We start from the raw sequence: 25,771 nt of genomic DNA, 5'->3' as shown, positions 1-25,771 counted from the left end.
TGAGGAGTGGACCCCGGACACTTCCTACCCGGTTTCTCAGGGTGTAAGTCATGAAACTCTTTTTTTAATTCCTCAGCATGCATGCGACAATCCGGCACCCAAGTTCTCTCCTCCAGACCATACCCCTTCCTGTGGACCAGATACTGCACAGAATTCTGCACCAATCGAGAATCCAATATCTTCTCGATCTCATACTCGGGTTGGTCGTTAATCATCACAGGGGGGGGAGAGAGGAATCCACGTGCACTGCAGGCTTCAACAGAGACACATGGAACGATCTCACACCTTTCATGCTAGCTGGGAGATCAATCGCATACGTGACGTCATTAATCCTTCTGGACACCGGGTATGGTCCTACAAATCTGGGTCCCAGTTTAGGTGACGGTTGCTTTAAAGCTAAATGCAGAGTAGATACCCACACCATGTCCCCTGGGGAAAACTTCCACTCTACAGACCGTCTCTTATCCGCCTGTTTCTTCTGAGCCCGGAAGGCTTTCCCCAGATTCCTCTTAACCATTCCCCAAATCTCCCTCAATGCCCTTTGCCAATCCTCCAGGGCCGGAAATGGGGTAGATGTCACAGGTAATGGAGCAAACTTGGGAGATCTTCCCGAGACTACCTGAAACGGGGAAAATCCTGAAGAGGAACTCTTCAGATTGTTATGTGCAAACTCTGCAAACGGCAACAACTTTACCCAATCAGACTGTGCATCTGCCACATAACATCTGAGAAATTGCTCAAGGGACTGGTTAATTCTCTCGGTCTGGCCATTGGTCTGTGGGTGGTAGCCTGATGAAAATGAAAGGTCCATCTCCAGCTGATGGCAAAAGGCCCTCCAAAATTTTGACACGAACTGGACTCCCCGATCCGACACTACATTCTCCGGAATACCATGCAGCCGGAAAATGTGCTGGATGAAGAGATCAGCCAACTCCTGGGCCGAGGGGAGTCCTTTCAGAGGGACAAAATGAGCCATCTTACTGAACCTATCTACTACCACCCAAATGACCGTCTTGCCCTCAGACTTGGGGAGTTCCCCCACAAAGTCCATCGACAAATGGGTCCAGGGTTCACTTGGCACTGGTAAGGGTTGTAGTGAATCCACTGGTGCCTGGCGAGAGGGCTTACTCCTGGCACAAACTGAGCACTCTCTTACAAACTCCTTACAATCATTTGCTAGCGTAGGCCACCAAGCACATCTGGCCAGCAAATCCTGGGTTCTGGCAGCCCCAGGAAGCCCAGCATTTTTATGGGAATGGAATAATTGTAAAAGTTGCAGGCGGAAAGGCAGTGGTACAAACATAACTCCCTCAGGCTTCCCTTCTGGAACATCCTGTTGATAAGGGCCCAGAGTAGCCGTCCAATCCTTCCCGGTCTCAGTAGCTGCCAAGACTACTTTCTGAGGTAATAGAACAAGTAGATGTGGGATCGCACACCATTAGCGAGGTGCAAGGACCAGTAGTAGTACAAGCAAAAATCCAAAGAGGTCCGCACACTCCAGGAATCAAATTCCAGACTTTTATTCAGCCAATGTGACACAATTCCATTCCATTACACCAACGAATCGTTTCGGGGCCCCGTGGGGTCCCCTTTGTCAAGGCAATACAGACAGAATGGCAACGTTGCCATTCTGTCTGTATTGCCTTGACAAAGGGGACCCCACGGGGCCCCGAAACGATTCGTTGGTGTAATGGAATGGAATTGTGTCACATTGGCTGAATAAAAGTCTGGAATTTGATTCCTGGAGTGTGCGGACCTCTTTGGATTTTTACTTTCTGAGGTAGGATGGTTTCTGGGGCTGAGGGTTGCACTGTCTCGGGCTCGAAACACCTATTTAGGGCGTCAGCTTTGATGTTCTTACTCCCTGGTGTATACGTTATGACAAATCTGAATCTTGAAAAGAACAAGGACCAATGGGCCTGTTGAGGGCTAAGTCTTTTGGCCCCTTTTATGTACTCCAAGTTCTTATGATCCGTATAGACTGTGATAGTATGCTCTGCCCATTCTAGCCAATGTCACCATTCCTCGAAGGCTAATTTAATGGCCAAAAGCTCTCGATTGCCAATATCGTAGTTCTTCTCAGCAGGAGAGAACCTACGGGAAAAGTAAGCACAGGGGTGAAGTTTGCCCTGCAAACCAGAGCGTTGAGACAGTACAGCCCCAACCCCGACCTCTGAGGCATCGACCCCTACTATAAAGGGGAAGGTGACATCCACATGTCTCAAAATGGGAGCAGAACAGAACAGTTTTTTCAATGTGGAGAAGGCAGAATGTGCCTCTGCTGACCAGTGGTATGTGTCAGCCCCTTTCTTGGTAAGACTGGTGAGGGGTGACACTACCGAGGAGAAACCCTTGATGAATCTCCTGTAGTAATTGGCAAAGCCCAAAAGTCTTTGGAGTGCCTTCAAGCCCACAGGTTGTGGCCACTCCAAAACAGCCTAGACTTTTTCTGGATCCATGGAGAGACCAGATGTAGAGATAACATAACCCAAAAAAGGAACGGAAATGACCTCGAAGAGGCACTTTTCTAACTTGGCATACAGTGAGTTCTGTCTTAATTTCTTCAACACGAACTTGACATGTTTACGATGTTTCGTCAGATTAGGAGAAAAAATCAGTATGTCGTCAAGATACACTAGCATGAATTTCCCCAGTACCTCCCTGAAAACCTCATTGATCAACTCCTGGAAGACGGCAGGGGCGTTACACAACCCGAAGGGCATAACCAGATACTTGTAGTGCCCGTCGGGTGTGTTGAACGCCGTCTTCCATTCGTCCCCATCTCTAACCCGTACCAGGTTGTATGCACCTCGTAAATCCAATTTGGAAAAAATACTGGCATTGGTCACCTGAGTGAATAAATCGTCAATCAAAGGTAAAGGGTAACGATTTTTTACTGTAATCTTATTTAAACCTCGGTAGTCAATGCAGGGTCGGAGGCCTCCATCTTATTTTTGTACGAAAAAGAATCCTGCCCCAGCTGGTGAGCGAGAAGGGTGGATGAAGCCCTTAGCCAAATTCTCTTTAGTGTAATCTTGCATTGCCACTTTCTCAGGTCCTGACAGATTATAAAGGTGACCCCCTAGGAGGCATACAACCAGATCTTAAATCGATGGGACAATCGAAACTACGGTAAGGCGGGAGTTTATATGCAGACTTGGGACAGCACACATCAGCGAATTCCGCATACTGTACTGGCACCCCTTTAACCTGAATCTTGGTAGCGCAAACAGCAACTTTCTCTAAACAATGATGATGACAATGGGCCGACCAGCTCTTTAGCTGACCTGAAGCCCAGTCAATCTGAGGAGAGTGAAGTTGTAACCAAGGCATACCGAGAATAATGGTAGAGGTTGCCATCTGCAGGACCAGGAACTGTAAACTCTCTTTATGTAACACCCCTACATTACACACCAACAAGGGGGTTTGAAAAAGAGGTTGTCTACTCTGTAATGGAGAGTCATCGACTGCAGTAACCAGAATCTGTCGGTCTAAAGGAAGTAAGGGAATTCCCAATTTCTTAGCAAAGTCATAATCTATGAAGTTGGCTGCAGAGCCAGAGTCAACAAAGGCTTCTGTGGGAACAGTCTGACCTTCCCACGTGATAGAGCAGGGAAGGAGCAGACGATTATTGTTTAGAGGTAAAGACTGCTTGCCTAGGGTATTACCTCTGACTACACCTAGGCGGCAGCGTTTCCCGACTTCTTAGGACAATTCTGAACCCTGTGACCCTCCTCAGCACAGTATAAACAGAGTTTTTCCGATTTCCTGCGATTCTTTTCCACCTGCGTCAATCTAGAGTGTCCGATTTGCATTGGCTCTGGCGGAGGTGACGAGGATGGAGAGGAGGCGTAGGAGAAATATCTTACAGCATTTCTACCCCGGGACTGTTTTTGATAGCGTAATCGGCGATCTACCCGTACAGTTAAAGCGATTGCCTCGTCAATGGACTTGGGCTCAGGATGTCCTAACATCAAGTCAGAAACTGCATCAGATAAACCTGACAAAAACAGTCTAACAGTGCATATGTTCCCCACCTAGCTGATAAAGACACTGGTAAAAAGAGTGGCACTCTTCCAAAGCAGGGATAAGGGTGCCCAAGCCTCAAAAGATCCTCGCACCTCTGGATCAAATCAATGTAGAAAACGCATGGGAGGCTGGCACTTCCAAACGTGAAAAAAGCTCTTTTATTGAAACATTAAAAAGTGGTAATACAGCGACAGCCCGCTGTTTCAGGTATCAGCCTTTCTTCAAGCTGTTTCAACCAGCTGGAAGTGCCAGCCTCCCATGCGTTTTCCCCACCTAGCTGATACAGCCCACTTCCTGAATTCTGCTGCATAAACCTCTACCGGATCTCGACCCTGGTGCAGGGTCTTTAGCTTCCGTTCAGCGGTGGAAGCAATATCCGGATCATCATATATAATGGCCATGGCTTTAAAAAATTCCTGAACTGATGTCAGAGCATCATGCTCTGCATGAAGACTATATGCCCATGTCTGTGAATCCCCTGACAAAAGGGTCTTTATAAACGTAACTCTCTGAGACTCAGTTCACGATAGGGTTGGCCTCAACTCAAAATATGATGGCACTCGATTTTTGAAATTCTGAAAGTCAGATCTATGTCCAGAAAACTTTTCAGGTACAGACATGCGAAGGTCTGTAACTGGAGGGGATCGCACTGCATTCACAGCCGTTTGGAGAACCTGTATTGACCCAGACAAAGCTGTGATTTGTGTCTGGTGACCATCAAACACCCTGATGAGATTATCCACCGAAGTGGCTAAACCGTCAACTCGGCTGTGTAGTGCGTCCATATTGTTTTGGTCTGCTGTTCTGTAACGATTGGTGTCAGCAACACAGATTTTTCTGATTATTGGTGATCTGCAGTATCACCAATAATACAGATGCTATACTCGATTATGTGGTGATCTGCAGAATCACAAATAATACTAGTATAGCTAGACACAGGACACCTAATGTGGTATAGTGTTTGGTGCAACAGTAATTGGAGAGGTTATCTCCCAAGAAGCGGGAGATATAGACACTACTGCAGCCAAGGATTCCCTGAGTAGCAGGAAATCAGACTGCACTGCAGCCATTGGACCTCTGAGGGGCAGAGTCCCACTGACTGTGCTGCCAGGTAATGATATGTAATGGAATGAGTGATTCAGATAGACCTGCAGCCGAGGATTTCCTGAGGAGCAGGAAATCAGACTGTACTGCAGTCAGTGGATACCTGAGGAGCAGGGATCACTGACTGGAGTAATGTGATGAGGATTGGTCTGCAGCTAGGGATTCCCTGAGAGGCAGGGAATCAGACTGTACAGCAGCCAGTGGACCTTAGAGAGGTAGAGACCCACTGACTGTGCTGCAAGATGGTCTCCAGAGGAGCCGGTGACCATAGGCCCGATCTTGCAGCTAGTAACCACCTGAAGAGCAAGTGTCACAGATGTACAGTAAGGCTGATCACCCAAGGGCTAGGTGACAGCCAGAAAGGTCAGACAAGCCAGGTTGGCAACACACGGACAGATAAAGTACAGAGGCGGAAGACTGATTCGGTATCCAGGTATAGGCAATGTGTGCAACAGATAATCAGATGGGCAGAAGTACCGAATCAGAGAACAGGAGAGTAGTCAGGAAAGCCAAAGGTCATAACAGGTAACAGTAACATATCTCAGTCCTAGTCTTAGGTGTGAGGTCCTTGGTCTCAACACCTGGGATCTAGTCTAACAGATAAACAGTAGCAATCCAATGTAGTAGAAAGCAAAGGAGGAGGCACCGCTTCTTTAAAATCCCTTTATTCCGGTGGGAGAAATAGCAGGTACATAGCAGTGGGGGTATCAGATGGTATAGGCATCTGATACCCCCACTGCTATGTACCTGCTATTTCTCCCACCGGAATAAAGGGATTTTAAAGAAGCGGTGCCTCCTCCTTTGCTTTCTACTACATTGGATTTCAACTGTTTTCTGGACGTGCACGCTCCGATTCCCATCTCCGGTGTGTCTGCCCTGCTGCATTTGGTGCCAGGTACTGTGTTTCTATTTCCATTCCAAGATAAACAGTAGCAATGTAGCAATCTCCTAGTCTTAGGTGTGAGGCCCTTGGTCTCAACACCTGGGAACTAGACTAACACATAAACAGTAGAAAGCAATAGTACTTTAAAGCTATCAACGGAATCTGACTCAGTGTGAATTCCCAGCTCCGGCTGGTTCTAACACACTGTGGGATCTGACTCAGGTCTGAGCGCTCACAAGTAAATGTTCGCAACAGCAGACAACTTGCAACTGACAGGCAAGTCCTATATATACCAAACGCGCTCCACAGCGCCGCCCCAGTCAATCAGCCAATCCGGAACCTAGCTGGAGTCAGCTGATCGGCCCGATCAGCTGACTCCCCTTCTACTAGCATAAAGGTCCTGTCGCCTGGCGCGCACGTAGCTCTCCATCTGTGTGCACTAGAAGGACCAGGCAAACCAACATCATGTTGCTGCGCGGCAGAAGCCGCCATGCCGCTTGCCCATGCGGCGGCATCTCCGCTATTCATTACACTCTGCCCCATCAAAGAAAACTGCCTGGGCATTTTTCTCCTGATGCTGTGCAAAGAATGATGGGATTTCCTATGCTGTTGTTCACGTTGCCTAGCAACTGGAAGGGGTGATCAGCACACAAGACAGTTGGAACGGTGTCTCATGCTCCCTTTCACCTCCTTTCAACCAAAAAGATGGCTGCCCTCATGAAATCAAACATTTGCTGTTCTTTTAAAACAGGGTAAGTAAGAGATTATATTACTCATCTATTTTAATTAACATAACTAATGTTAATTAAAATAGATGAGTAATATACAGTATGTTTGTTTATTCAAGATGAATACAGAGGTGCCCAAAGGATAAAATGACCATACGTTAAAACCTAAAAATGGGGGGTATTGGATCACTTACCTCCCCAATGAAGACAGATTGCAATTGTTCCAAAATTAAACAATTTATTCTTATTTCAAAAACACAGTATGTTTGTTTAGGCTGAAGTTTGTAACGATTGGTGTCAGCACACAGAGAGAATCTGATCATTGATGATCTGCAGAATCATCAACAATACAGATGTAGACCTGATTATGGATCTGCAGAATCACCAATAATACAAGTATGACTAACCTCTGGACACCTAATAAAGTGTAAGTGTTTGGTGCAACTGTAGGCTATCTCCCGTGGGGCGGGAGACACAGATAACTTCGGCCAGAGACCACCTGAGGAGCAGGTGGCCCTCGGCTGTGCAGGGACTATCTCTTTAAGAGAAGGGGATAGAGATAATCTTGCAGCCAGTGATTCCCTGGTAAACTAGGAATCAGACTGTACTGCAGCCAGGGGACTCCTATGGAATAGAGGCTTACTGGCTGCACTGCAGGAAGGACTCTCTGAGGAGCAGGAGGTCCTTGCGGCTAACTGACACTTGGTGGAATAGTGTCACAGGTAGTACAGACAGACTGAACACTCGAGGGATGAGTGACAGCCAGAAAGGTCGGGCAAGCCAGGTCGGCAACACACGAGCAGATAAGGTACAAAGACAGAAGGCTGATTCAGTAACCGGGTACAGGCAAGGTTGGCAACTGGTAGGCAGATAGGCAAAGGTACCGAATCAGAAAGCAAGAGAGAGGTCGACAGAGCAAAAGGTCATAACAGATATCAAGCACAATCCTAGTCTGAGGTGTGAGGTCCTTGGTCTCGACACCCGGGAACTAGTCTGAAGAATAACACAGTATCCTATGCTTGGGTGTGAGGTCCTTGGTCTCAACACCCTGGAACTGGTCTAAAGTATAACACAGCAATGACACAGTAATCCTAAGCTTGGGTGTGAGGTCCTTGGTCTCAACACCCTGGAACTGGTCTAGAGTATAACACAGCAATGACACAGTAATCCTAAGCTTGGGTGTGAGGTCCTTGGTCTCAACACCCTGGAACTGGTCTAAAGTATAACACAGTAAATAACAAGAGCGGAATCTGGCTAAGTGTGAATTCCCAGGTCCACCTGGTTCTAACACACTGTAGGATCTGACTGAGGTCTGAGTGCTCACACATAAGTATTCGCAACGGCAGACAACCAGCAACTGACAAGCAAGATCTATATATACTACAGCGCTCCGCAGTGCCGCCCTCAGCCACTCAGCCAATCAGGAGTTCCGCTGGGATCAGCTGATCATCCTGATCAGCTGATACCTCTCCTGCTGGCATAAAGGTCCTGTCTTCTGGCGCGCGCGCGTAGCTCTCCATCCGTGTGCACCAGAAGGCCCAGGCAAACCAGACACATGTTGCTGTGCGGAAACCGCCGGTCTGAACGCGGAGACCGCCGCCCCGCCACCAGACCGCGCGGCGGCATCTCCGCTATTCATTACAAAGTTCCTCTTTAAGTTATCTTCCATTTTGGTCATGGTCAGTTTTCCTCTAGAAAGTTGGTATTACTGTATCAGAGCATCCTGAATTTGAGGCTGCATGATGTTATCAACAACAATGCAAAGTCTATGCAGACTAATAAGTACAGACTAACCAGCAAGCTCATGGTGACCCAGAACTCATTGGAGTGTGTAAGGGACTAACAAAGGTTATTTTAAAGGATAATCCCATCAGAAATACAAAACAATTTAGAGAACTGACTCAAGCAAGGCTACCTAAAGTAAGCACAGAAGTATGTTCATGCTGGATCCACATACCTCTGTGCATTGTCCGTTCCTCTTCTCATACCCATCTCTCTGAAACTGTGGCCTATTCAATTCCAAATCCCATTGGCACAACATTTCCTGGCTTGTGGCTCGAGGCATTTAGCTGTCCACATTGTGCTGCTAGTGCTGCTAGTCTACCTTCTGTACCCAGACTTAATGTAAATATATAAAACTAAAGTTAGGTTCACTTTTGGTTAGACAATGGTACAATGCTGGAGGATTTATGATGGATCTATGAAGGATCTTCGAGGTAGGATCTATGATGCACATATCAGATGTGGATTATAGAATCACCAATCAATGTAAAGTGGAATTTCGTTATAGTAAACTCTGATATAGTATACTTCCAGCTGTTGGTCCCAACCATGTGCTTGTATAAATATACAATGTATGACAAATCCTGAGATAGTAAACTTATGATATAGTAAAGTATTTGGCCAGGTCCATTGGCGTTTACAAAAAAGGGATTCTACTGTACCAATCACTGTGCTATTATGGAACAACTATGTACAAAATCACAGTTCAAATCACTACTGTATATACCAATCAGTGTGCTCGTGTAGAATGACTATGTACCAATTACTGTGCTATGTAGATGTGCAATTCATTATGTGTCTGGCAATAAAGAAGCTGTTTTTTTTTCAGGTTATTCTAAATGTGTCCTAATAGGCCATGACTGGGGTGGCATGATTGCTTGGTTAATTGCCATATGTTATCCAGAGATGGTCACCAAGCTTATAGTTTTGAGTTTTCCCCATCCAACAGTATTTACAGGTGAGTTTGAAAAAGTACAAGAGAGTTTATTGCCAACAAATGAAATGTATATTTTCCATGTCTCATTCCTCTTATCAATGTTACATTACATTACTAACCTATAGAATCACCACCGAGGGTTTTTTACCCCTTTAGGACCAGAGCAATTTTCACCTGTCAGCGTTCCTCATATTCTTTGGCCAATAACTTGATGACAACTAATCACAATAACATGATCCATACCTTGTTTTTTTTTCGCCACCAATTAGGCTTTCTTTGGGAGGTACATTATACTAAGAATGATTTTATTTTAAACACCAGTGATGAGCTACGATGAAATCCGAATGGGTTTCATTCGATTTCATCCTCCTAATTACTGCACCTGAGCTGGTGTGTGCGGGGGGTTAAACTTACCCAGCAGCCTTCTTCTTTAACCCGTCCCATGGCTGTATTCCAAGCTGTGGTCACGTGACTACAAACACTTCCTCCTTCCGGGTTGAAGGAGGAAGTGTAGTAGTCACATGATGCGGCTTGGAGCGAAACGTGGGAAGCGCCGTGGGACGGGTTAAAGAAGAAGGCTGGTGGGTAAGCTTAACCCCCTCTCAGGTGCACTAATTAGGAGGATGAAATCCGAATGAAACCCATTCGGATTTCATCCAAATTTGATCCGGTGCTCATCTTTGCTAAACACATTTTAATTGGAATAATAAGAAAAAATGGAAAAAATTATTTTGTCATTTTTCAGCCATAATAGTGTTAAAATAAAACGTTCTACTGTGGATAAAATTCACACATTTTATTTGCCCATTTGTCCCGGTTATTGCAACGTTTAAAATATTTCCCTATTACAATGTATGGCGCCAATATTTTATTTGGAAATAAAGGTGCATGTTTTCAGTTTTGTGTCCATCACTATTTATAAGCCTGCAAATTAAAAAATGACAGTAATATATATATATATATATATATATATATATATATATATATATAAAATGTTTGGGTACTATGGGAGAGTGTGGGAGGGACATAGTTAATTTTAGATGTAAGTGTAGGTATCTTTATTAAATAAAATGTGTATTGATGTAGTTTTACTATTTGGCCACAAGATGTCCTCAGTCATTATTTCACGATCGTGTACGTAAGGACGTGAATCGGAAATAATGCGTGGCAGTGTAACACCCGGAAGATACAATGACGCAGGCATCTAATAGACGCCGGCGTTCATTGAATGAGGGACTTAGATTAACCACTTGAGGACCCACCCTTTACCCCCCCTTAAGGACCAGCGCTGTTTTAGGTGATCTGTGCTGGGTGGGCTCTGCAGCCCCCAGCACAGATCAAAGGGCACTCAGAGCGATCAGATCGCCCCCCTTTTTTCCCCACTAGGGGGATGATGTGCAGGGGGGGTCTGATCGCTCCTCCTGGCTGGCATTTTGCGGGGGGGGGGGCACCTCAAAGCCCCCCTCCGCGGCGAAATCCTCCCCCTCCCTCTCCTACCTGCCACCCCCGGGAGATCTGGGCTGCACAGGACGCTATCCGTCCTGTGCAGCCAGTGACAGGACGTCCCCTGTCACATGGCGGCGATCCCCGGCCGCTGATTGGCCGGGGATCGCCGATCTGCCTTACGGCGCTGCTGCGCAGCAGCGCCGTACAAATGTAAACAAAGCGGATTATTTCCGCTTGTGTTTACATTTAGCCTGCGAGCCGCCATCGGCGGCCCGCAGGCTATTCACGGAGCCCCCCGCCGTGAATTGACAGGAAGCAGCCGCTCGTACGAGCGGCTGCTTCCTGATTAATTAGGCTGCAGCTGGCGACGCAATACTGCGTCGCTGGTCCTGCAGCTGCCACTTTGCCGACGCACGGTATAAGCGTGCGGTCGGCAAGTGGTTAAGGAATGGGAACTGCGTTCTCATTCATTCATCTTTCCACTAACGGGCAATGACGGGAGCGTGCAGCGGCCACCCGCCGCTATAGACTTATTTTCATGGCCCTGGTACTTCAATTGAAGTTGAAGAAGTTGCAGTAAGTAGATAATATTAGCATATTGCATACTTTTACATACAAATAAAAGCAGCAACAACTCACACACAAAAGCAGGTAAAGGCTAACCCAGCAACCCTTTGCAGCATAAATGGTATCAATGTCATGATGCTTTAAGCAGACTCACTGGTTAATACTATTGCACATTTCAGCCTGCATGTAATCATCTTTACTACTGGCAGACATGAAAAAAACACAGACAGCACCGACTGCCATTATCACACACCTAACAGTGCGATAGGCTAAAAGGTTGAGATATATATATATATATATATATAGTATATATGCACAGAGAGAGATACTAGTTGCTTGGCAGTTGGAAACAGCTGTTATTTCCCACAATGCAACTAGGTTCACAGACAGGAATCTGTGAGGACCTAGGTCACACTGTGGGAGGGGTTTCACCACAATATCAGCCATACAGATCCCCCTGATGACCTATTTGAGAAAAGGTAAAGATTTCTAATGGGGAAGGGGGTATCAGCTATGGATTGGGATGAAGTTCAATCCTTGGTTACAGCTCCTCTTTAACTTCCCAACTTCAAAGCAGAGAACAATCACACTTATGTTACATAGGAAGCAATTATAAGACAGCAACATGTACTGTTAAATGCTTTCATCGGTTTGGATTTGGATACAAGTTCATGTTCAACTGCTATCCAAAATCATTTGCTTTAGAGACACAAGTTTTCTAGTGTCCTAGTTGTGACATCTCAACACTATAGTTTATGTGTGGTTTGAGACATTAACAATACTGTTGCACTTTTATGTGATAACTTACAGCCCTTTTGAGCTTACATAATAGAGGGAAATTGGTTGGAGACACAAGGGAAAGAGATACAGCTCAGAGGAAGAGGATGGCTCTGCCTGCATGATGTAAAACAATACAACCAATCAGCAGGTCTGGTTATTATCATGTGGAAGGCAGGAACATGCCTGTTCCCTATGTGTTTACCTTCGTAACATTTTCATACGATAAAAATATAGAAAATCATAGAACATTTTCATTTCGGTAGATGCTTTGTGCAAGGCAGGCCAGGAAAAACATGTTACAGAGTGTTTGATTTGTTTTACAGCTTTTAAGCTTGCTTATTAGTGGTTGTTCACGAACAATGATTCATGTTCTACTACCATGCATTATTTTACCCTTTGACAAGAATTAATACATGATGCACAAAACCACAGTTACAAAACCTTATTGTATGTGTTATTTAGCCATGTGGGTATATGTTATGATTGTCCCAGCTAGTTATGATCGAGTGTTATTTTGCATAATTTAATGTAAAAATTACACACACAATGATTTTAGTGTTATATATTTACATGTGTTAATACAGTAATTACAGTAACTGCATCCCTCCCATAAAAATAAAAAAAAAAGCATGATAGTTTTTTGGTAATTAAACTGGGCTTTAAAGCATAATGGTTCTTTGTATATCAACCTCATTGGAAGGTTAAGTCATGTAGTTAAGCCCAGTGGCGTACCTACCATAGGGCTGCAGCTGCTCACAGCACCGGGTTTAGCCATAGCTGGGGTGCTGCTGTGGTGCTCAGCCACTGTGTTCTTCCACCTGGGACCTTTTCATAGTTCAGGGAACATTCAGGAAAATAGCAGCAGGCAGTGCAGGGAATTGTACTACTTCCTGCACTAGATGTAACACCCCTCCCCCTTCCTGTCCTGTGGGCAATGTGTCTTCCCTCTCTCTACACACAGCCTGCAGTGTGTGAATGTGCAGAGCAGCAGGGTGAGTAGAGAGAATGATTGCTGTGCTGCAGCTGGGACATTAGCAGGGAGAGTAGGCAGGATGTGTTTGTTGTGCACTGGCTGCTGTAATACCAGAGTGCCCTGGACTATTGATTATTTATCCTGATCAGTGATTAATCAATAATGCAGAGCAGTCTGCTTTTGCAGAAGCCAGTAATACAGGTGCAGGCAGCCAACTTCTGTAGCAAGCAGAGAAGAAAGCTCCAGGCAATTTAGATTAGCTTGACTGCAGGTAATCTTATCTCTTTTCCCAGCTCCCCCTCTCACCTTGTTGTCTTCCCCATGACTCTTTCCTCTTTTCAGATTTCAGTGGCTTCTTTAACAGCATGTCTCTGCCAAACAGCACTAGTGATGACTGCAGTCCTGATGAGAGTACTTCCTGCCATTTCTCCTCTCACAGTAGGCTCCATCCACATCCCAAAGAATCCTTTTCCCCCCAATTCCCCCAAAATTTGCAGCAACATGTAACCCTCCCATCAAAAAAAATGTTTGTTTTGGGGGAAGAGGGGTGTCTGTAAATAATCAGCACTGGGTGTCAAATTCCCTAGGTACGCCACTGGTTAAGCCACATATGAGGACTGTCGCCCAGGAGTCATCTGGATGCAATTCCTCAGGTGACAGTGCAGGGCTGAGACTGTACAGACACATCCCTAGCATCTAGGCTAGTGACATGTTCTGTTGCTGTGCTGAACAGAGTGGTGCACGACATAGCTGTAAGGAGTGGTGGGGTAAGTGGGGAAAACATTGCCCCCGCCCAGAGCTTGACCAAGTCGATTTGCCGAGTCGATCGCTTGTCAACAAGCCGAAAGAGATCAGGGGTCGCTATACACCTGATAAGGTCTTGCCAGCATTGGCTAAGTTTAATTTTGCATCTGTGCGTAACTTTAGACTAGCCAGAAAGGAAATGGTCTACTATGGGGAATTTGAACTTTGGACCTTCTATTTTTTCTTATTAACTGCTTCCAGACCCCGCTGGTTGAAATCTATGCCCTGTTTGGAACCTGTTATTCCTGCCAGGGCATAGATTTCAATCATCCCCACCGCCTGCTCCTGCCACTAATGCAGATTGCGCCGCTTTCTCACCACTGCAGCTCCATTACTCTGCTCTCGGTATGACGGCAGAGACGGTCAGGAGACGATTTCATTGGCTCCTGACCCTGTGATCACAGGGTCAGGAACAAATAAAATTGGCTCCTGACTGGCTCAGGGTGCTCTGCCATCATAGGGACGGCAGAGCGAGAGGGGCTACAGTGACAGGAGAGCAGTGTGAATGTCAGTAGCGTGATGTTGGTAAGCCCCGTTTTTTTTTCAAACCAGCAGTCTCTGTTCCTTATAGGGGGCCAGAGACTGCTGATATGGAAGTGGTTAAAGACTACTTCCAATTGATAAAAACAAAGACTAAAAGTACTTACAATAGAAATAATCACAAAAGGGGCCGTGTAAGTATGTGGTGGAGCATGTACTATCTAACCAATACACAACATAAAGCTCAAAATCTCAAAATATATCTAATTTTATTAGTAATGAAAATAGTAGAAAAATTATGATAAAACATATAAAATACACATGGGATGGCCACCCCGCCACAACATCACCGCAACCACACCACCACACCACTCATACGCCGGCAGCTAACTAGACATTAGCAGCAATAGATGTAATTATGAAGGAGGTCTCAACCGTAGTATATCAGGTAAAGCAAAAGATGGATAGCCAATGAGCATGCAAAGGGAAGGTGTAAGTCTCTGCGCTGTTCCTTACAGAAAGCAGTGTTTAGGCTCATAGAGCAGCAAGCAAAATATGTGAAGCAGCGTGGGCCCCAAATGCCTGTCCAGCGCCCGTGGGCAACAACCAGCAACAGGTAACCTCCAATATATCACAGCAGTATGTCGCGTATAGCCTCCGTATGCGCCTTCAACTGCACAGCTCAACAAAAGGCATGTGTGTACAGCTTGTCTCACCAATGCGGAAGAGGACTCTCCACTGGCTTGCACGTCTCACAGGGATGTCAGGCAATCCGCACTCTACCAGGCATGGCCCCGGATTCCGGATAGCTCTCTAGTGTCCAGATGCCTCACTAATGTCCATCTGAGTGTCCGTGTCCGTATGGGCAGGTGGGCCGGGGGCCGTTGGATAGGTCTCCGTGGGTGATTGCGGAGGTCGGGGCGGCGTGGCGTCCCATGCAGGAGGTCGGCAGCTCTCCCCGACGTTTCGCCGGCTTCCGGCTTTCTCAAGGGGTGTGGCTGCCAACGTCATCTCCGACCTTTAAACTGGCTAACACCAATCAGACATCAAGCATCTCGCATTCACGTATCATCACTCACATGGATACATGGGGGAGGGGGCCAGGGCGAGCTGGACAACAGAACCCAGTGGATAGGCGGTAGGTGGAAACGGGCGGAGCGGCAAGGCTAACTGCACCGATGCAAAAACGCCCATGTGACGCCAGTAAAAGGTAGCGTCTAAGGAACCCACACGGGAGGTGAAAAGAAACCGTCTAAAAAGGTAATAAATCAATCAACATCCTCCCTATCCACCATTAGTCCATCCAGGCTTGTGTAGAGGCTAGCCCTAGACCCCATATACCAGTGATCCATATTAATAGAGTGGACAAACAGAATTGTGGTTTACAATAGAAAGCCTGCAATGTAAGGTTCTGTATTGTTGCTGCAAGGATCGGCGAGTAGTAGGGTTACTCACTCACCCACTCGCTTTTAATTCATTAATGAGAAAACTCTGCCCCCTCTAGCTGTAAGTCAACCATGGCCATATTTCCAAAGTCTTCCGAAGCTCTGTGGTCACCCCCACCTGCTTACTGTGGCTCGTCCCCATCTTGGCAGCCACCAATAAGGTTACGGTTGCTAAGCTGGGATGGGCGTAAAACAGGTGTGAAGGTCACCACAGAGTTTCAGAAGACTTTAGAAAAAGACTGCCACATCGGCTTTGTGGGGGGGACGGGGGGTAGAATTTCTGTCATTAATGAATTATGGGTCAGCGGGTGAGTAATTTACCCTACCACCCAGAGCAGGATCATCCACCAGGAAACCTAGGCAGGTGCTTGGGGCCTGTGGGTGTCAAGGAGCCCACCTTCTCTGATTTCTCTCCACTTCAGCTTACCAAAAGGACCACAAGGTTCCAAATCTACTACCTTGCCTAGGGCTCCATTACATCTTAATCCATCTCTGCTACCACCCGTCGATCCTTGCAGCAATAATAGAGAGCCTTCTCTTTATATAATAGGAGATGTACAGGATCTTTCAAAAAAATAGCATATTGTGTTAAAGTTCATTATTTTCTGTAATGTACTGATAAACATTAGACTTTCATAATCAGATGTCAGCTTTCCAGCACGTTTTGGTAGTTTGCGCGTATTGTGATCACCCGTGCTGAGTTAGTTATCCTGCTCCTGGTTCTGTTTGTGGATTGCGTTCATCTCTGCGAAGAGATAGCGAATCCTTCTGAGTCCTGTTCCCTGTATTGCTCCAGTCCAAGTCAGTGTTCCTGCTTATGTCATATATCGGTTCATTGCCGATATATACATATGTTAGTCAGACGTTACAAATAGTTTCATTGATAGCTGTAATTGTAATACGCTAGGAAAACATACTTATTGTATTTTTGTCTGTGATACATTCATCTATCTTGATCCTGCTATTTCCTGACTATACTGTCCTGTCTTTGTGAGGCACGCCATCGCTGCAAACGCATTGGCTGCCTCATTCCAGTCTGTCTTGTTTTGGACGCTTGCTGTCACTAAGTAGCGGCTAGCTAGCAAGCGTTCATTCTGTCTACCTGTCCTGATCTCCTCAGTTCTGGTTTATGCGCTCAGCGCTACTTTGCGCTGAGACGTTATAGCGAAAGTATTGTTTGTGGCTGTCGGATCTGCACTGGCTCTGTGCGCCACAATCTCCTATTGGAGTCAGTCCTCCCCTCCACTATACTAGGGATAGCCTGTTTCCTTGTGCTAGTGTGTGTACCTCCTTCACGTCAGCTCATGCGTTGCATGCTGACTGTGGAGAATACACCACCAAGCCTAACATATGCCAAAATCATCAATATTAAAACAATAAAAGGCTTGAACTACTTCAGTTGTGTGTATTTGAATCTAAAATATATGAAAGTCGAATGTTTATCAGTACATTACAGAAAATAATGAACTTTATCACAATATGCTAATTTTTTGAGAAGATCCTGTATTTCCAGAAATGTTCCTGTATGCAGCACCTGAATATAGTCTTGTATGCATGTTTAGTCAGAAGAATCCTTCTGTGAACTCCTGTTCACTCCTTCTCTGGCGGCTCATCCTGTTCTGATCTCTGCAGAGTCCTTTGTTGTGGTTATGTTTTGCAGTCGCTGATGCTCTTGCGAAATGGGAAATCAGCAGCTAAATAAGAAATGCTTCTTCTACATCTCTGGGAGCATGTTCGAGAATAAATTATATTTTCCTCAGGCAATGCTAACTGCCTGAAACCTCCATGGTTTACAATGTATTATTTATCAGAATGTCAGAAACACAGCATCACCCCCATCACTTGTAATGTAGCGCGCATCACTGGGAGATTATTATACAGAACACACTGAAATCTCTACATGCTGGAATGTAATCATGCCAGAAGGAAAGCTCTCCATCTGTACCACTCTGTACACATTACACAGGAAGAGCTGTTATCCAACACTGGCAGACATACACTCACCAAAGACGCTCATTATGGCTGGAGCACAGTTTAACAGAGTCTGTAGTAACCATCCGTAGATCCAACACACACGGCACTTAGGATGTCAATACTGGTTTAAAGGGGGAACTGGATCTATACAAACGCTAGATAAAAGCTGGTGAACATAAACAACACTACCCAGCAAAAAAGAAACTGGAAGTCATTTAACCCCTTAAGGACCAGAGACCGTTGGTACAGGAATGGCTGAATCACGACGGAATACCGACGAATCGCTGCACATACCCTTCGCAACCACCGTCACTGCCGCATGCCGGGATCCTGGGCCACCCACTCTGCCGTCTCTATGACGGCAGAGTCATGTGAGCCGGTCAGGAGACGCTTTTATTGGCTCCTGACCCTGTCTTTCAATGTAAGCCAATGGGAGAGGCTTACATTGAAAGACAGGGCCAGGAGCCAATGAAATCGGCTATTGACCAGCTCACATGGCTCTGCGGTCATAGAGACAGGCAGAGCCAGTGAGATGCGGCGACAGACTTCAGGGAGTAATCGGCGGGAAGTGGCGGAAACGGCGGATGCGCGTAGTGGCGGCTACTTGAAATCTACGCCCTGCCAGCCAGTAGTCCACCAAAACAGGGCGTAGATTTCAATTAGCTTGGTCCTTAAGTAGTTAAACAATTTTTCACACACACTGATGATATTCCAAACGATTACCATATTTTTCAACGTATAAGACGCTATAAGACGAGGGCTATAAGATGCACGTAGGTTTAGAAGGCAAAAACCAGGGAAAGAATTATATTAAACCTACTGCGTCCATGGTCCAGGGGTGTCTTGTAGATGTTCTCCACCAATTATTGTGTCCCCCTTGTACCTCATGTGTCCCCCATGTGTCCTCCTGTGTTCCCCACGTGTCTTCCTGTGCTCTGCCTCTGACGAAGCAAGGCTAGACCTTGCGAAACAGCTGTCAGGCCTTTCACCCTCACTGCTTGTAACCATTGTGTCTGCCCAACCGGATTAAAGGGCTTGTACAGCAGCAGTGCCTCGCTGTCTCTCATTTTCCCGACTTTTTTGTGTAATACTGTTAACATAACAGAGTAGAAATACATTTTACAAATGTAACAGTGTGAAGTGCCTGCACTGCATATATCTCATATCCAGCCAGTGCTTTGCCTGGCTGTGTTTACTTCTAGCACATACCGGCCCTGCTAGCAAAATTGCACTGACCTTGAGGTGAAATGCTTTTACTTTCCATCTTTCGTGCTCTAATATTGTAAGTATCGATTGCACAGAGACACCAGAGCAAAGAGAATACAGACCTCAGATTAACTGATAAACTGTGCTTGTATGCTGAAAAGAAACCATAAGAAAAGATGCAGCACTCAATACCCACAATTTTCATGTGAGAAGTATTGATTGCTAGAATGAAAACTATATTTGATTAAAGAGAAAATCCATGATAAATTGATATTTTGTGAGCAGGCTGGTGGAATAAAACAGTATCTGCCATATTCTGTTTCCAGAGACCAGAACCCTGTAGAGCAGGGATGAGTGGCATAGCAATAGGGGATGCAGAGGTTGCAGTCATACCAGGGCCGTCCTCCAGGAGCTGCATCACCTCTATATGTGCCTTGAATCAGGCCCGTTTTCAGGGACAGGCAAGACTGGTCACTCCTGGGTGAAGCAGCCGAGGGGCAAGAAGTGGTCCCGTGGGAGGGAGTGGAAGGGTGAAATCTCTCTCTCTTTAGGATCCAACAACGGGAGGTGTGCATGTGATCCATCTTCCTACTAGGCATCCCAGTGTCTATGGTTCCTCCAGCATCTGTCATCACATGACCTACCGTGATGACAGACGTCGCTGCAACCATGGAAATCGTGTCTGGAGACCTTGAGGAAACTATGTAAGGCTTATTTTTCTATCATTTTATTTACCTCGGATATCCTTTCTTGTCCGAAATGCTAAAAAAAATAATTAGAAGCAAATGAGAGGTAATTCCAACTGCTGAATCAGGTTAGTCAATGTTAAGTAAGATCTGCTCCGTACCATAACTATCAAAACTACACACACATTTTTGGATTTCCTCAGCAAAAATGATAGTTATTAGTATTATTTAACATTTTTATACCACCGACATCTTCTGCAGCGCTGTACAGAATACATAGTCTTGTCACTAACTATGTACAGAATACATAGTCTTGTCACTAACTGTCCCTCAGAGGGGCTCACAATCTAATCCTTACCATAGTCTTATGTCCATTTTAGTCTAGGGCCAATTTAGGTGGAAGCCAGTTAACATATCTGTATGTTTTTTGGGATGAGTGGTGAAACCAGAGTACATGGTTTCACCACACATCTATACCTGCATTTCAAGGGGGCTTAGATGCATTCCTTGTGTTGAAAGACACCCATGGCTACAATTACTAGGTAATGCCCAGTGATGTTGTTGTTCCAGGGATTTTATCTGATTGCCATCTGGAGTCGGGAAGGATTTGTTCCCTTTTGGGGCTAATTGGACCATGCCTTGTAAGAGTTTTTCGCCTTCCTCTGGATCAACAGGGATATGTAAGGTAGCAGGCTGGTGTTGTACTTTGTTCTCTAGTTGAACTCGCTGGATGGATGTCTTTTTTCAACCCAATCAACTATGTAACTATGAACGATGTAGCTATGGGGGAAACCCGTGCAGACACGGGAAGAATACACAAACTGTGCCGGTCAAGAGATTGGTTCCTGACCCTGTGATCACTGTGAGCCTATCATAGAGATCACATCATTTACCAGAGCCATGTGGTCCCAAAAGGGTTAAAATTATAAAATGTTCATGTTATTCAGAAGAATTTAATTTCTTTGTTCCCCTCTTTTCTTTGACCAGCAGACACTTGTATAAAACACTTGATACCTGGTGGTGGGGCTGTAAAAATATACAACTGTCTATGGATTGTACATTATTTGTACCTCTAATGATACCATGTCCACTCATATCCATGTAGGAGGGGAGAGAGAGGATGTCATTGCTTTGCTATGGCTAGGGCTGCGGCCTTGCAAAAAATGCTATGGTACCCAAGATTTGTAGTGACTAATTTATCAGCCAAACTATCAGTAATTTTATACACACCTAAAAAAATGAACTAAGCCTTTACTGATAACCCTTTACTAACCTGCCTGGATTTCCCTAATGACCAAAACTAATGGGTCTGACCTGTTGAAAACGGAATCCTGAAACCTGAGTCATCCATATACCAGGCTGAGATCTTTGCATAGTTAAAGGAATTGCTTAAATTTCAGCATGTTTTTAGTATGTATTTATCAATGATGTTTATTTTATGTCTTTAGGGACTGTCCACTGAACAAAATAAAAACCCTATTGTAAATTGTATTGAATTCTCAGTCCTTTTTCTGTTGTAATATGGTTTTGTGCTTGATAAATGATCCAGGCCCCCACCCTCCACAGAAAGAAATTCTTCCTCCCCATTTCTATATTTTGAATTACATTTTTTCAGTGGTGGATTAGAAAAATAATTAATGGGTGTTTTTGTTTCAGAATATATCCTACGACACCCTTCTCAATTGATTAAATCTGGTTACTACTTCTTTTTCCAAATGCCTTGGTTTCCTGAACTCATGTATACTGTAAATGATTACAAGGTGAGCTGACCTAGAATGTTATATTGCAGATATCATTAATAAGAGGTATCACACAAATCTGTCTAATGGTGCTCATACATGGTACTATTTTTGTTTTCGATCAGAGAAATTTGATTGATTATTCCATTTAGTCGAATAGTTTTTAAAAGTCTTTTTGAGGTACCATACATGAACGTTCGATTTTTCATGAAAATCCGAGAAAATGATCGAATAGAATATTAAGAAACATTTGGTTTATGTAGTAGTATTTTCTTATACAACCTACCATACACTATACAATTTCACAAACAATCACCCAGATTTTTCCAACATGTTCGACCAGATTTTTACTGAGAAAACTGAATAATCATTTGTTTTTTTCTTGATAAAAAAAAAAGATAATTTTCGATTTTTACTCTATTTGATCATTTTGGTTGAATAAACTGGAAAATCAAACATTTTAATTGTACCGTGTATGGGTACCATTATAAGAGAGATGTTCAAGAAATCAGCATTCCATATCCATTTACAGCTCACTTAAGTTATACATAATGTACTTTGGGCATGATGTGGCCATTATAACAGCACCTTTGCATTGTTTTTAGTCAGTTTCATAGTTAAATGTTTGTTATCACATTGATAATGGAAGATTGGCGCATGTCTCATTCTTGTTGTCTTTTGGACGTTGTTTTGATTGAATTGCTGTAACATGAAAAGGGTTGTAACATTTGGGCATCTTTCCTTAATCTATGTCCCCATTTTTTAATCTTTGTTTCTTTGGCTTCCTTGAAGTCTTTAATCATCACCTTGCAGAGCCCAAATAATCTGCAGTTCTCCATCACACTTTTAGAAGGGTTAAAGTGTACCTGAACTCTTCCTGATAAAATCAAAGTACAATAGAGCCGCATTATTGTACTATTGTAAAGTTGCATTATTACACTGTTAGGGACTGACCCAAATTCACAATTTTTCCTACGTTTTCTCCTAGGAGATAATTTTTCATTTTCTGTTTAAAATAACTTTCCAGCACTCTACAATTGAATGAGTATCAAAACGGTGAAAAAAAATACTGTCACTTTATTCTGAGTATTTTCTTATTTGCTGGTGGTTTAAAAAAAAGGCATTTTATTGATATGATGTGAAAATATTACCTAGGAGAACACTTAGGAGAAAAAGTGAATTGGAACTTAAAAGTGCATAGAGAAAAGACCTGGGCCCATATGCAATTCACTTTTTCTCCTGAGTTCTCTTCTAGGTGATATTTTCACAACTTGCCATAAAATACCTGTAAGCCACCAGCAGACAAGAAAATACTCAAAATAAATTTGATATTACTTTTCCACCAGATTTTTTGTACTTTATCAATTTTGAAATGCCTAAACTTTATTTTAAAGAGCATATGAAAATTATCTCATAGGAGATAATTCAGGAGAAAAAGTTAATTGCATATGCGCCCTGGATGGAGAGTTTTATTAATTTACTTTTTCCCCCTAAGTTTTCTCCTGTTGCCCCATATGCAATTCACTTTTTTTCCTGTGTTTTCTCCTAGGAGATATTTTTTCATCTTCTCTTTGAAATAACTTTTCAGCACTTTCCAACTGAAAAAGTACCTAAAAGTGGATGGAAAAGTACGATCAAAATTATTTTGTGTATTTTCTTGCTTGCTGGTGGTTTAAAGGCATTTTACTGACAATTTAGAAAATATTATCAAGGAGAAAATTAGGGAAAACTAAGTTATTTGCATATGGACCTAACACCCTTATTCAACGTTCTCCTAAGTTTTTTCCTACAGCATAATTTTTCATCTTCTGTTTAAAATAACTTTTTAGCAATTGAAAAAGTAGTAAATAGTAGGTGAAAAAGTCCTGTCCAAATTATTATTACAATGCAATAAATACATTTGACAGTCCTTTTTTAACAACTTTTAGTACTTTTTCAATAGCAGAATTATTTTACAAAGATGATAATAATTATCTTCTAGGATAAAACCTCACAGAAAAAAGTGAATTGGATTGGGCCCATTTTATTGATAAGGTATGAAAATATAACGGCCTTTATGCAATTAACTTTTACTCCTGAATTACTGCTAGGTGATATTTTCAGACCTTGTCAATATAATAACTTTTAAACCACCAGAAAACAAGGAAATACTTAAAATTATATTGATAGTACTATTTCACCTACTTTTTGATATTTTTGCACTTTCAAAGTGCTGAAAAAATATCCCCCAGGAAAAAAACTCAGGAGAAAAAGTTAATTGCATATGGGCCCATGGTTTTCTCCTAGAAGATAATTTTTCATCTTCTATTTAAAAAAAAAACTTTCCAGTACTATTCAACTGAAAAAGTAGATAAAAAGTACTATCAAAATTATTTCCTTGCTTTCTAGTGGCTTAAAGGGCATTTTATTGACAAGTAAAAAATATCACCTAGGAGAAAACTCAGGAGAAACATTTAATTGCACATGGGCCCATGTATCTATATGATACATTGACTATACAGTAAGACAATAGCACATCCCCTTAGAGTGCCTGATGCATGTTTTGTGGCCTCCATTACTGCTTCTTCAGAGGCTTAACAAGAACATCTAAACCTCCATTTCAGCCAAATATATATTCCAATATTCCAGTCTAGAGAATGATCCCTTCAAAAAGGAGCTGAAAGAAAAGTCTCAGAAACAAAACCGACATGCCCATGAGTAAATATGTAGTGTAAACATGTACTGTACAACTGCTCCATCCAGGACACCATTAATAATTGTAGTGCTACATACAGCCGTCCATACTGTACCAAGTCAGGAGCCATTCAAAGTAATCCCTATTCCTTAATATGGTCGTCATTCCACATGAGTTGGAATGCAGGTGGTTCCACTATGTCTTCAAAAAGTGCAGACACTTGGAAGTTTGGAAACAACCGGGTTGTGCCTTCTTCCACTATGTGACTGCTCTCTGGCCTCTGTATTGGTGCAGAGTCTAGAGACAGTACATTGGAGGTATGCCCACAATTTCACTACATGGAAGAGCAGGGACATTGAGTGGTCTTCCCTCAACGGGGGAATTTGGGGGGGGGGGGAAGCTGACAGTGAGGATGGTTAAAACTGTACCTAATGTGGTCTTTTAGGGCCTGTACACACTGAAAAACGCAAGCAAAATCGCAAGCGCATGCGTTTTTAAAGTGCATGTAGTTTTAAAAACGCATGCGCTTTTGCCTGCGTTTTTGGTGCGTTTGCGTTTTTCTTGTAATTGCTGATTGGCTAAAGAATCCTTTGTTTTTTTTCTAGTTTACACTTCAAAAGGAATCAGGAGATTGCAGAGCCTTCTGGGATACTGACTTCTGAAAAACGCAGGCAAAAACGCAAGCGCATGCGTTTTTAATGCGTTTTTCATGCGCTGCGCTTAAAGAAGCGCAGCAGGCACTGCGATTGCGTTTTTCTAAAAACGCATCGCACCAGTGTGTACAAGTCATCACGATTTTCATTCTTTTTCAAAAGACCTTGCGATTTTAAAAACGCATGCGTTTTTAAAAACGCAGCGCAAGCGCAGCAGTGTGTACAGGCCCTTACTGTATTTTCATTTTACCGGGGAAAAATTCGGGTCATTTTAAGATTCCCAGTTCAAGGAAAGCTATGGGATCGGCACAGCTGATCAATAATTTTGCATTGTATGTCACACTTTCATTATGAATATGAAATACAAGAAATTAAAAGCAAATCTGTACTGCTGAGGAGGGTCGCATAATCAGCTGAGCAGAAACAAAGCGGTAAGGTTGAGACCTTTGGGTCAGAAATCAGAAGATCAGCTTAAAGAGGAACTCCAGTAAAAATAATGTAATAAAAAAAGTACTTAATTTCAACAATAATTATGTATAAATGCTTTAGTCAGTGTTTGCCCATTGTAAAATATTTTAAATCCCTGATTTACATTCTGACATTTATTACATGGTGACATTTTTACTGCTGGCGGGTGATGTAGCTGCTGCATGCTTTTTTGGCAGTTGGAAACAGCTGTAAACAGCTATTTCCCACAATGCAACATGGTTCACAGACAGGAAACTGCCAGGAGTACCACGGTCCTCAGAGTTTCTTATAGGAGGGGTTTCACCACAATATCAGTCATATATATTCTCATGTAAAAGGGGGTATCAGCTACTGATTGGGATAAAGTTCAATTCTTGGTCGGAGTTTCTCTTTAACAATCTACATTTATCTGG

The 25,771-nt window shown here is 43.6% G+C and overlaps 1 protein-coding gene across 2 annotated transcripts in view; it reads left to right on the top strand.

The window, feature by feature from the left end:
* EPHX4 (epoxide hydrolase 4) overlaps positions 1 to 25,771 on the top strand; it is a 117,213-nt gene that overhangs the window by 70,010 nt on the left and 21,432 nt on the right. For both annotated transcript variants that reach the window (XR_011022006.1, XM_068239803.1), the window contains exons 4-5: positions 9,356 to 9,484; positions 21,481 to 21,584. Coding sequence is in view for 1 of the 2 variants with exons in the window: in XM_068239803.1 (XP_068095904.1) it covers positions 9,356 to 9,484; positions 21,481 to 21,584 (233 nt within the window). In the remaining variant the exon portion in view is untranslated. The remainder of the gene's footprint in view (positions 1 to 9,355; positions 9,485 to 21,480; positions 21,585 to 25,771) is intronic.

The sequence above is a fragment of the Hyperolius riggenbachi genome, chromosome 6 (assembly GCF_040937935.1).
Source record: "Hyperolius riggenbachi isolate aHypRig1 chromosome 6, aHypRig1.pri, whole genome shotgun sequence".
Taxonomy (NCBI): Eukaryota; Metazoa; Chordata; class Amphibia; order Anura; family Hyperoliidae; genus Hyperolius; species Hyperolius riggenbachi.
Note: the sequence above shows the minus strand (reverse complement) of the source record. Positions and strands in the feature narration are given on the sequence as shown.